Source organism: Oryx dammah, unplaced genomic scaffold, assembly GCF_014754425.2.
Source record: "Oryx dammah isolate SB20612 unplaced genomic scaffold, SCBI_Odam_1.1 HiC_scaffold_26, whole genome shotgun sequence".
Taxonomy (NCBI): Eukaryota; Metazoa; Chordata; class Mammalia; order Artiodactyla; family Bovidae; genus Oryx; species Oryx dammah.
Window position 1 is genome coordinate 27,625,753 of NW_024070210.1, and position 12,649 is coordinate 27,638,401.

The window sequence follows — 12,649 nt, forward strand, 5'->3', positions numbered from 1 at the left end:
TTAAATGGTTAAATGATTAGACAACTACCTTTGCTGTCTCTAGGAAGAACCCTTACCAAGTATTGACATTTCCTTGTAAACTTCTCCCAGTATGTCTAAATCGGTTTTACAATTGTCACCACCTTTTTTTTTTTTTTTCTGTTAGCAACTCCCCAGTTTTCATTTTGAGAGAAAAATTATAGTCCTCCACATTTCCTCCTCAACCCTCTACCATACCCTTTCTAGCTTCTCCAACCCAAACCCCTTCCTTCACAAGACAGAGTTGTATTAGTATCTGCTAAGAGCTGAACATAGAAAACCAGAAGGTTTGCTTCTTTATTTTCTAATTTTAACTATTAATACATATAATCTGGGTGCCTTGTTAATTTCTATTTATCTTTTTAACTAATGTTCTCATTCATTCAAAAATGTGTCTAGTGCCCACTATGTGCCAGTTGTGGAACTAGACAACAGGGCTAGAAAGAATAAAATCTGGCACCTAAAAGTCATATCATGCAGTAAACTCCCTTTTCATCTATGTTCAAGGGTTGTCTCACACAGAATAAAGTTTCAGATTGAAGAATTAACGTTTTTCTTTCTGTTTCTTTCTACTGTTTACCATGAAGAAAAGTGTATGTGTTTTATTTTCACAGTTTTAACATTTTGTCTTCCTCCAGGACATTGAAATAAGGTAAAGGGATGAAATAGTTCGTGATTATGTTGACTTCATGTGTAAAATGAGATACACATACACAGGCACATTTGTTTTATGTTTAAATGAGGAACTGCTGCTTCCTCATTAAGAAATGGTAGCGTGTACTCACGATTCTTGAAATAGAAAGCCAGAGGATGATGATAAAGATTCATCATCATGTTTCTCCTTCCTCACACATTTGCTTCCCTGTACTATCCTAGGAAAGGAGTGAGCACATGGTATTTGATGATTTGTATTCTTCCATGTGTTATTGAACTTATTGCTTTGATGTCTCCTTTAATTTTTAAAAAATACTTTCTGAACAAACCATTATCACACACAAAAAATAAAAATTATCTTCTCTTTTATTTTATTTATTTTATTTTATTTTTTATTTTACTTTACAATTCTGTATTGGTTTTGCCATACATTGACATGAATCCACAACGGGTGTACATGCGCTCACAAACATGAACCCCCCTCCCACCCGCCTCCCCACAACATCTCTCTGGGTCATCCCCGTGTACCAGCTCCAAGCGTGCCGTATCCTGCATCGGACATAGACTGGCAATTTGATTCTTACATGATATTATACATGTTTCAATGCCATTCTCCCAAATCATCACACCCTCTCCCTCTCCCTCTGAGTCCAAAAGTCCACTATACACATCTGTGTCTTTTTTGCTGTCCTGCATACAGGGTCATCATTGCCATCTTTCTAAATTCCATATATATGTGTTAGTATACTGTATTGGTGTTTTTCTTTCTGGCTTACTTCACTCTGTATAATCGGCTCCAGTTTCATCCATCTCATCAGAACTGATTCAAATGTATTCTTTTTAATGGCTGAGTAATACTCCATTGTGTATATGTACCACAGCTTTCTTATCCATTCATCTGCTGATGGATATCTAGGTTGTTTCCATGTCTTGGCTATTATAAACAGTGCTGTGATGAACATTGGGGTACATGTGTCTCTTTCAATTCTGGTTTCCTCAGTGTGTATGCCCAGCAGTGGGATTGCTGGGTCATAAGGCAGTTCTATTTGCAATTTTTTAAGGAATCTCCACACTGTTCTCCATAGTGGCTGTACTAGTTTGCATTCCCACCAACAGTGTAGGAGGGTTCCCTTCTCTCCACACCCTCTCCAGCATTTATTGCTTGCAGATTTTTGGATCCCAGCCATTCTGACTGGTGTGAAGTGGTACCTCATTGTGGTTTTGATTTGCATTTCTCTAATAATGAGTGATGTTGAGCATCTTTTCATGTGTTTGTTAGCCATCCGTATGTCTTCTTTGGAGAAATGTCTATTTAGTTCTTTGGCCCATTTTTTGATTGGGTCATTTATTTTTCTGGAATTGAGCTGCAGGAGTTGCTTGTATATTTTTTTCTAATAATCAGATGTACTAATAGGTGCAACATTATTTATCTTAGAAATATGAACCTTAAGTTACTATAAGATTGACTTGCTGTAATTCTTGGCAGTCCAGTTGGTAGGACTCTGTGATTTCATTGTTGAGGGCCTGAGTTAATGATCTCTCATCAGGGAACTAAGATCCTGCAAGACTCGTGGCTCAGTCAGAGAAAAAGAAAAGAAAAGAAACTGAATCAATGTTGACTTGGAAGTTTCTAAGAATATTCACTGCAATTATAATACTCAGTTGTTGTAAAAAGAGAAATGATCAACAGGAAATATTTTAACATACCTGCTGCCAATATAGTCTCTGTCATCTGAGGACATCCTCATCATTTTAACCCAATAAATCAAAAACCAAACCAAAACCCAGTGATAATAATACATGACAATATTTCATGTTAATGTTCAAGCAGCTTATTTTTAAAGTTACAAATAACTTTTGATTAACTAGTCAATTAAAGGTCTATTTTATGGCAAGCCTCTACCAGGTTCTGAGAATGGAGAGAAGAATGGCAGTGTAATGGGAGTGACTGACATGCTTATCAGTGACGGCGTTAGTATTGTTAGTGCCAAGTGTGAATGCACAGAGGAGAGTACATCTCTCATGGGTGGATCCAAGAAGCTTCCAGTGGATCCCAGAATGCTTTGAGTTTGGAGGTACCAGTAAGCATTAGCCAGAATGATGGGAAGGGAAAAAGAGTTTCAGGTAGGCAGCATGATTATAACGTGTGAAAGCATGAAAACATTGAACGTCATAGGGTGAACAAAGAATTCCTAATGGATTTAGTTGTGTTTTTCAATGTGTCATTTTAATTTGGTAGTGATTTGAGTACAGAGTGTGTATGAGAAGTAAAAGGAGACGGATACAGAGCAAATCTTTAGGGTCAGAAACTAAATGAAATGACACATATACCAAGGATATTCAGTGTTATCCCGAAGACCTCTAGGAATCTCTTAAAGAATTAAAAATGGGAGAAGGGCATAGTAAAACTTGTGCTATAGAAAGAACTCTGGCAGCAATGTGGAAAATATGTGGTCAGAGAACAGAATATAGACTATAGCTTTTAGGAGCTACTGTCTAACTCAGGTGAAAGATGATATATATGACATGACATATTAGCGACGGAGAAAGGAGATTAAATTTTAGGATATTTATGGAAGGATTGGGATATGTGTGTGTGTGTGTGTGTGTGATGTGATAGTGAAGGAGGCTGGTGAATCTCAAGTTTCTGATTCAGACAGCTGGAAATATTGTTGAGTCATTCACTGAGACCAAGAATCCATGAAAAAAGCAGAGTTGGAGATGTGGGGAGAAGGTGATGTTAAGATCAGTTTTGAACATGTTAAGAGTCATCTGAGTAAGAGGTGACCAATGGCCAATTAGACATAGGTCTAGTACTTGGAAGAAAAGTCTAAGTTGTTGATATAGATTGCTTGTTAGTATTTTATGTTGCTGTTTAGTTCTTAGAGTTGATGGCATATCTGGTGCTTCATTGTTTTTCTAGCATATTGCACAGGGCAAACTTTAGGGATGCATACAATTTCCAAAACCTAACATTCTAGTCACTAGGATGAGCACTGTTAATGAAAAAGAATAAAGAATCTTCTATCAACCAGTACCAGTTTACTCTTTCCCCTAATCCAATAGTTGATATCACAGAGTGAGCTGAATTGACGGGACAATATAAAGCCTAAATGAAGCCAGAATTAGACTGAAGAATAGCAGTAAGGTATGATGTCATCTGCCTTGTGTGGCTTGAAAGACATTTCGTTGTGTCTGCCCAGGATTTCTTCCTTCATTTTTTGTCACATTGTCTGAAATTTCATCAATTCCGTTAGAGTCATTCCACTGGACCATCATGAGTTTTCGTTTTTAAGGAGTTGTTTGGTAAATACCCTAGTTAAAGGTAGTACTGTGGAAATTATCAAGTGATCTTAATGGAGTTTGTAATAGATTAGAGCTTTTTGGGATAGCTAGAGAAAGGCTAATTGAGATAGGAGCAGACTGTGGTTGGCTTTGTTCCACTTGGTCACATCTCATTGACATTCCCTTAAAGTTAATTAGCTTAATAATGAAAAATTAATGATTTTAATAATGGAAATAATGGAAGAAAATTCTTTTTTTATTAAATTCGCATCCTTCCCTTCAGAAGTTAAAGTTACTACACTTATAGAAAACGTTATTAAAGATTCTGTATATTCCCAAAATAATCCTTAAATACCAGTGAAATTGTTAGTAAGACAGAAATAACATTTTGCTCTGTTACAAAGAAGATGGAGGTGTGTGATATGAACTCCAGTATGTGAGATTTGTTGAACATAAGTACATAAGTACACAATGACTGTTTTTATTATGGTAATGCTACCTTCTATAATAAATATCCCCCAACTTAAGTAGTTTAACACAATAGAAGCCTATTTCTTGCTCATATAACAATCCAAGCAATTGATCCTTGGCAAATGGCATTCTTCTATGGCTTTCAGTGGCTTTGCCATCCTCTGGGGCCTTATTGTCATTTTCATACAGCAAGCAGAAGAAGAGAGAAAGTATGGAGAAGTTTCATTTGCCTCTTAAGCTGTTGCATGCATGGAAGTGAATCACATCACTTCTGCTCTCATTCCATTGGTGAGAACTAGAGACATGCCCATACCTAGAGGCACAGAATGCTGGAAAATGCATTCCTGGCTGAGCAACTGTTTCCCAATAACAAACCTATACAATGCAAGGGAGAGGATAGAATTTTATGGACACCTAGCTGTTTGGACTATATGATATTAATAGATTTGCACAAAACACAAAGATCACACATAAAATTTACTTATTATTTTATAACTGCCCTTGAAGTATATGCTGATGCCTGTGTAAAAATAAAATGCTTTAGGTTGATACTTTTCATAGTTCTACATTTTCATTAGTATGAAGTGCTAACTTTTCTTTACTTGTTCTATTTCTGAGATCCCTTGAATATGAGCAAGAATACTGACTTCTATATTCATTATGTGTGAAAAAGTGAGACTTTCTTTCCTTATTTTTAAGGTTGGACAAAATTTGCCCGATTGACACGGGCTTTGACAAATAGCCGAAGTGTTTTGCAACAGCTCACGCCAATGAATAAAACAGAGGTGGTCCACAAACATTCAAGACTAGCTGAAGTAAGTGCAAGATTAACTTTACTTCTCAGCATGCTGGTGGTGGTACATTTCCCCCGTCCAAATGTCTCAATATTGATAGTTCTGGCTATTATTTTACAAATACTTATGTGTAATTGATTTTCCCTTGTAGAATTGTGGAAATTTCATATATTTCTTTTTATGCTCTCCTACTTTGAAAATGGGAAGGTACTTTACAACATCCCAGGTGATGTCTGTAGAATATGAGGTTTTCTTTGAGCAAATGAGATAGCAAGTTCATTCATTCACTTGTGTGTGCAGCATAGACTTACTGAGGGTTTGCTCTATGCTTGGTACTATGCAAAGGATATAAAGATGAATAGGCCATGGACCCTGTCATCAAGGAGTTAAATATCCATCAGAGAAGGGGGTGGTACCTGAATGAGATGATACCTGGGCTAAGTGAACTTTTTTTAAAAATTATAGTTGATTTAAATGTTGTGTTATTGGTTTCTGGTATACAGCAAAGTGATTATATATATATATTTTTATATAATATAGTATATATTTTTCATTTTCTTTAAATTATAGGTTATTATAAAACATTGAATATATAGTAGTTATTATAAAATTTTAAATATATGTTATTTATCTATTTTATGCACAGTAGTTTGTATCTGCTAATTCTAAGCTCCTAATTTTTCACTCCCTCCTTCCCCTTTGGTTACTTTAAGTTTGTTTTCAAAGTCTGTGAGTCTGTTTCTATTCAGTAAATAAGTTAATTTGTATCATATTTTATATTCTATAATAAGTGATATATGATATTTGTCTTTCTTTGTCTGACTGACTTCATGTAGTTTGATAATCTCCAGATCCATCCATGTTGCTGCAAATGGCATTATTTCATTCTTTGTAATGGATGAGTAATATTCCATTGTATATATGTACCACATCTATTCCTCTGTCCATGGACATATAGATTACTTCCGTGTCTTGGCTATTATAAATAGTTCTGTTATACATATTAGGGTGCATGTATCTTTTCAAATTAGAGTTTTCTCCAGAATTATTGGGCTGAGTGAATCTTGAAGGAAAAATGTAGTGAAGAAGAGATGAAGGTCATTTATGCCAGAGAGGCCAGTATGTCCAAAGACTCAGTGATGAGATACTATGGTGCCTTTGACTGTGAATTCAATGTAGGTGAAGTCAGGTAGGAAAGGGAAGGTTAAGGTGGTATATAGTGAACAGAAGTGGTTGGTGTCCCATGTGCCAGGGAAATGACATGGTCATATTTGTGCTTCACAAACCTCTCAAAGGGAGATTGGTCTCCATGGTATTTGTAATCCTGTTTTAACTGTATTAATTTGAAAACATTATTCTAAGAAGTTGACATCCATAGATGTCACCAGATTCCCAAGAGACCCATGGCACAAAAATGGTCAAGAACCCTTGTTTGACCTAGTGGCTCTATGTTGAAATGGTAACTAGAGAAACAAGAGGTTCTGGTAGTAATTCAGCTTGGACAACTATGACCTTAAGCAAGGGAGCCAGTAGCAGAAGAGGGCAGAATGCAGATGTACTAAGATTAGAGTCAACACATTTGTTGATGTTTAAAAATGAATGTGAGAAGGGGATGAGTCAAGGTCAACTCTATGTTTTTGGCTTGAACAGATGGATGGACAGATAGTATTGTTGTTGTTGTTCAGTTGTTGTGTCCAACTCTGCGATCCCATGGACTGCAGCATGCCAAGTTTTCCTGTCCTGAGTTTGCCCAATTTCATGTCTATTAAGTCGGTGGTGGTATCTAACCATCTCATTCTCTGCTTCCCTCTTCTCCTTTTGCCTTCAGTCTTTGCCAGTATCAAGGTCTTCTCTGGTGAGAAGACCACATCAGTTCTTCGCATCAGTTGGACAAAGTATTAGAGCTTCAGCATCAGTCCTTCCAATGAATATTCAGGGTTGATTTCCTTGAGTATTGACTGGTTTGATCTCCTTACAGTGCAAGCAACTCTCGAGTCTTCCAACACCACAGTTTGAAAGCATCAGTTCTTCTGTGCTCAGTCTTCTTTATGGTCCAGCTCTCACATCTGTATATGACTACTGGAAAAGCCATAATTTGACTCTAGGGACCTTTGTCAGCAAAGTGATGTCTTTGTGTTTTAAAATTCTGTGTAGGTTTTTCAGAGTTCTTCTTCCAAGGAGCAAGTGTCTTTTAATTTCATGGCTACAGTCACTGTCTGCAGGGATTTTGAAAGTGAAAGTGAAAGTCGCTCAGTCATGACCGACTCTTTGTGACCACATGGATTATACAGTCCATGGAATTCTCCAGACCAGAATACTGGTGTGGGTAGCCTTTCCCTTCTCCAGGGGATCTTCCCAACCCAGGAATCGAACTGGGGTCTCTTGCATTACAGGTCGATTCTTGGAGATCCCCTAGATGAAATCTATCACTACTTTTGTTTTTTCCCCTTGTAGTTGCCATGAAGTGATGTGACTGGATTACAAGATCTTAGTTTTTTGAATAGTGAATTTTAAGCCAGGTTTTTCACTCTCCTCTTTCACCCTCATCAAGATGCTCTTTAGGTCCTCTTTACTTTCTGCCATTAGGGTAGTATCATCTGCATATCTGAAGCTGTTGATATTTCTCCTGGCAATCTTGATTCCAGCTTATGATTCATCCAGTCCAGCATTTCACTGATGCACTCTGCATATAAGTTAAATAAGCAGGGTGACAACATATAGCCTTGTAGTACTCCTTTCCCAATTTTGAACCAGTCAGTTGTTTCATGTCTGGTTCTAACTGTTGCTTCTTGACTTGCATATAGGTTTATCAGGAGACAGGTCAGGTGGTCTGGTATTCCCATCTCTTTAAAAATTTCCCACATTTTGTTGTGATCCACACAGTCAAAGACTTTAGCATAGTCAATGAAGCAGAAGTAGATGTTTTTCTGGAATTCTCTTGCTTTTTCTATAATCCAGTGGATATTGGCAAAATATTTGATCTCTGTTTCCTCTGCCTTTTCTAAATCCAGCTGGTACATCTGGAAGTTCATGTATTGCTGAAGTCTAGCTTGAAGGATGTTGAGCATAATCTTACCAGCATGTGAAATAAGTGCACTTGTATGAAAGTTTGAATGTTCTTTGGCATTGCCCTTCTTTGGGATTGGAATGAAGACTGACCTTTTCAAGACTTGTGGCCACTGCTACATTTTCCAAATCTGCTGGCATATTGAGTGCAGCACTTTAACAGATGGTGGCTACTGTTGGTTAATAAAATCTCAGATAGAAGAGGAAGAAAAGAAGGTTTGGGAGCAACGATAGTAGATTTACTCTTGGGCATACTAAGTTTGAAGTTCCTGACAGGAAATTCAAGTGGAGATCTTTATGGGTCTGCCTCTCAAGGGGGTATCTATGTTTGAGTTGCAGACCCTGTTATCATCTTCACAGATATGGCTGTTAAAGTCAGAGGACTGGGTGATGTTACCCATACAGAGTGTACTGAAACCAAAGAGAAAAGGAATGAGGACAGAACTCCAAGGCAGCTAGAAATTTTGCTGTTGACATGTTTTACATAATCATCTTGTGTCTTACTGGTACAAAAGATGACAAAATAGTTAATCAAGATACCAAAAACTGTGCTGAGCACTTACTCAGTTCAGTTCAGTCACTCAGTTGTATTCGACTCTTTGCAACCCCATGAATTGCAGCATGCCAGGCCCCCCTGTCCATCACCAACTCCCGGAGTTCACCCAGACTCACGTCCATCTAGTCGGTGATGCCATCCAGCCATCTCATCCTCTGTCGTCCCCTTCTCCTCCTGCCCCTAATCCCTCCCAGCATCAGAGTCTTTTCCAATGAGTCAGCTCTTCGCATGAGGTGGCCAAAGTACTGGAGTTTCAGCTTTAGCATCATTCCTTCCAAAGAAATCCCAGGGTTGATCTCCTTCAGAATGGACTGGTTGGATCTCCTTGCAGTCCAAGGGACTCTCAAGAGTCTTCTCCAACACCACTGTTCAAAAGCATCAATTCTTCGGCGCTCTGCCTTCTTCACAGTCCAACTCTCACATCCATACATGATCACAGGAAAAACCATAGCTTTGACTAGACGGACCTTTGATGGCAAAGTAATGTCTCTGCTTTTGAATATGCTATCTAGGTTGGTCATAACTTTCCTTCCAAGGAGTAAGCGTCTTTTAATTTCATGGCTGCAATCACCATCTGCAGTGATTTTGGAGCCCCCCAAAATAAAGTCTGACACCGTTTCCACTGTTTCCCCATCTATTTCCCATGAAGTGACGGGACTGGATGCCATGATCTTCATTTTCTGAATGTTGAGCTTTAAGCCAACTCTTTCACTCTCCTCTTTCACTTTCATCAAGAGGCTTTTGGTTCCTCTTCACTTTTGCCATAAGGGTAGTGTCATCTGCATATCTGAGGTTATTGATAGTTCTCCCGGCAACCTTGATTCCAGCTTGTGTTTCTTCCAGTCCAAAATTTCTCATGATGTACTCTGCATAGAAGTTAAATAAGCAGGGTGACTATATACAGCCTTGACGTACTCCTTTTCCTGTTTGGAACCAGTCTGTTGTTCCATGTCCAGTTCTAACTGTTGCTTCCTGACCTGCATACAGGTTTCTCAAGAGGCAGGTCAGGTGGTCTGGTATTCCCATCTCTTTCAGAATTTTCCACAGTTTATTGTGATCCGCACAGTCAAAGGCTTTGGCATAGTCAAGAGAAAGATACAATTAAATATGTAAGTTCATCAGTTTGTTTTGCTGGTGAAAATTTAGCTGAATTTCTCCGGAGTAACTTTCTTAACTTGTTGCAGATACTAAATTTCATTTGGAGAAAGTTAGGGAACAAAGTACATTCTTGAAATTGGGAGGGTTCTGTAGTTTTTCTTGGAACATAGCTAACAGGGCGATGTGTCTGATTTTCTGGTACCTTTGAGGAAAGAGTAATAGTTTGATGTGTAGAAATGTTTTTAAAAACCCAAGTAAGACATTAACATATCAAATGTTAAATGATAATAGTCGTCATAATATTTTAAAAGATAATATGCAGTTGACACAAGATTTAATGCACTCAGATACAACTTCCTTTTATATAGTGTTTTTTACTAAGTACTACTTGATTTTGAAGCTACTTTCTTTTCTGCCTTCAGTTGTTCGTTTCTTTCTATAAATCAAGGTAATGTGTAGGAGCTTGTTTCTGTGACTACTGATTTTCTTTGTCATGATTCTTTCTAGGTCTTAACTACACCTTATTCAGTTTTTCTTTCTTTGTTAATACAGCTCGGCAAGAATATGACGAAAGAGACTATAGAGAGGAAAAATTTCTACCTTAGCACCCCAAATCACTGAAGATGGTTTTTTCCTCTACCTCAAATGGAGAGTTCCTATCCCCTGGACAGCTCTCACTTTTCATTTTTACTTTTGATGAATTTTCATTCCTGTTTCTTCCCATCTGATTTTTTTCTTTCTTTGCTTTGCCTTTTGGTTATTGTTCATTTCTTTATCAGTCATCCCTAATTTATAAAGCTGATTCAGATACAAAACTGCTTTATGTCAGATCTTAGGCCTTGATTTCAGAGAAAGTGTGGAAATAACAAGGTTTTCTACAGAGGTTTAGTGTATATGTACTCTTAGGTTTTCAAAGACTGACCGAAAAGAGGCACCAAGTTAGCAGAAAGACAATTTTTCCAGTTGTAGTCAGAATCATGTAATTTGCTCAGCTTGAGTATTTGGATTTGCTGTTAAATTTCAGGCCCTTTCACTTTTTCCAACACATATACATTTTATCTTATTTCCACTAGGCCTCTGAAATTTAGAGCTGATCCCCAGTTTCAAGGATTCTGGTGTCTGTGTAGGCCATTCATCAGTTTTCAACATGCTCTGACATTCTACTGATTGAATTCAGCTTCCACTTGCATCTGTGGTTCTGATTCCTTTAGAGTCAGTGTGCTCGCGATATTCAGAGAGAAAGAATGTGTCTGTATCAGTACAAAAATACATCAGGACATGTGATTTCATCCCCATCTATCCAAGGCTTACTGCTCCTGAAAGTACAAATGAAATAAAGTGAACAGTTGTTACTCACTGCTTTATAGAAAAGCCCCAGTGAGGGGGCTGAGACTAAGGCAGTGCTCTACACAGGAGAAACATCGAACCTGAAGAACACGGGGGTCCCATGCCTCGCTTTGTCGGTGTTGCCTTTCTTCTCCTACTCTTCCTGCTCCTCCTTTTTCTCTTGGAGCAGTTTTGGATTGCTTTAAGAATTCAAGTCACCATCTGAAGAACTGGGTTATGAATGTTTAAAGAAATAGAAGACAAGGGTTTTTATTTTGAACTATATGCTATCATCACCTGGAAAGATTTTGAAAGTACAGATTCTCTGAATTTAATTTAATACACAAAATGAATTTACTTATTTTCTGGCATAGGGGTCTAAGCATGAGCATACTGTATTTTTAACAACTTCTCTAGATGATTTTAGGTTGTCGCCAGATTTGGGAAATACTGAACTCAAGAGTGAGTTCATCTCTAGAAGAGACACCTTATGTTATTCCAGGGTGCTGAGTGGGACCAATTTGTCTGTTAGCACAGAGTGTAGCACCAATAACACTTTTAGGTGTCCACTAGGATGCCTGAATTTCTACTAGCAGTTGAAGGAAAAAAATGAACTTTTAGGTAAAAAAAAAAAAAAAATTAAATATTCATCTTTGTAATAATGCTGTTAAAATAAAAATACAATTTTAAATAAAATATAAATATTAAACAAACTATTTATATTTTATTTAAAATGTAATTTTAAATAAAATTTATACATTTATGTTGCATTTATATTTAAATAAATATAAAAATATTAAATAAAGTATAATTTTTATTTTATTATTTTTAAGGAGGAAGGGGTCCAGGAAGGCAAAAGTACCGAGTGCCCATAAAGGTCCTAATGCAACCTGGCACTGAGTTTATTTTCTAAGTGTGTTTCTTTGTGCTCAAACTACAGAGTGTGTAAATACAGATGGTATAATACTAACATTGAGTATGAAGGAAATTTTCATGTTTAACACAGTGATGTTGGAATGAACAGATCTGTGGTTGAAAGGTGAAGGAGAAGCCATGATTCTGTAGGAGTCTTTATATGTAATTCTGTATCTCAACATGAAACTTAATCTACCTGTAGGATAATTTGTTGCTAAGTAATTTAAGATCTCATGGAAAAAGCATTACTAGGGTACTGATAATGAGCATAAATATGTAAAAATCTTTATAAATAATTCTTATAACTCCCAAGCTTAAAACAATAATTATAATATATACCTAAAGAGAATATCAGTGATTTTTTCATGTTTCAAAATAGCAATGATTATATTATATGCTTAGTTTTCAGTTGTGTAAGTTCTACATATGAGAGACTTCAGGATAAGTCTCAAATTTCAGAAAATGC

At 37.1% G+C, this 12,649-nt stretch overlaps 1 protein-coding gene across 1 annotated transcript in view; it reads left to right on the forward strand.

Annotated features, from left to right (window-relative positions):
- Window positions 1-12,649, forward strand: part of KCNH5 (potassium voltage-gated channel subfamily H member 5) — a 358,894-nt gene that overhangs the window by 56,276 nt on the left and 289,969 nt on the right. Inside the window, exon 5 of the mRNA XM_040226310.1 lies at window positions 5,128-5,243. Coding sequence (XP_040082244.1) covers window positions 5,128-5,243 — 116 coding nt within the window. The remainder of the gene's footprint in view (window positions 1-5,127; window positions 5,244-12,649) is intronic.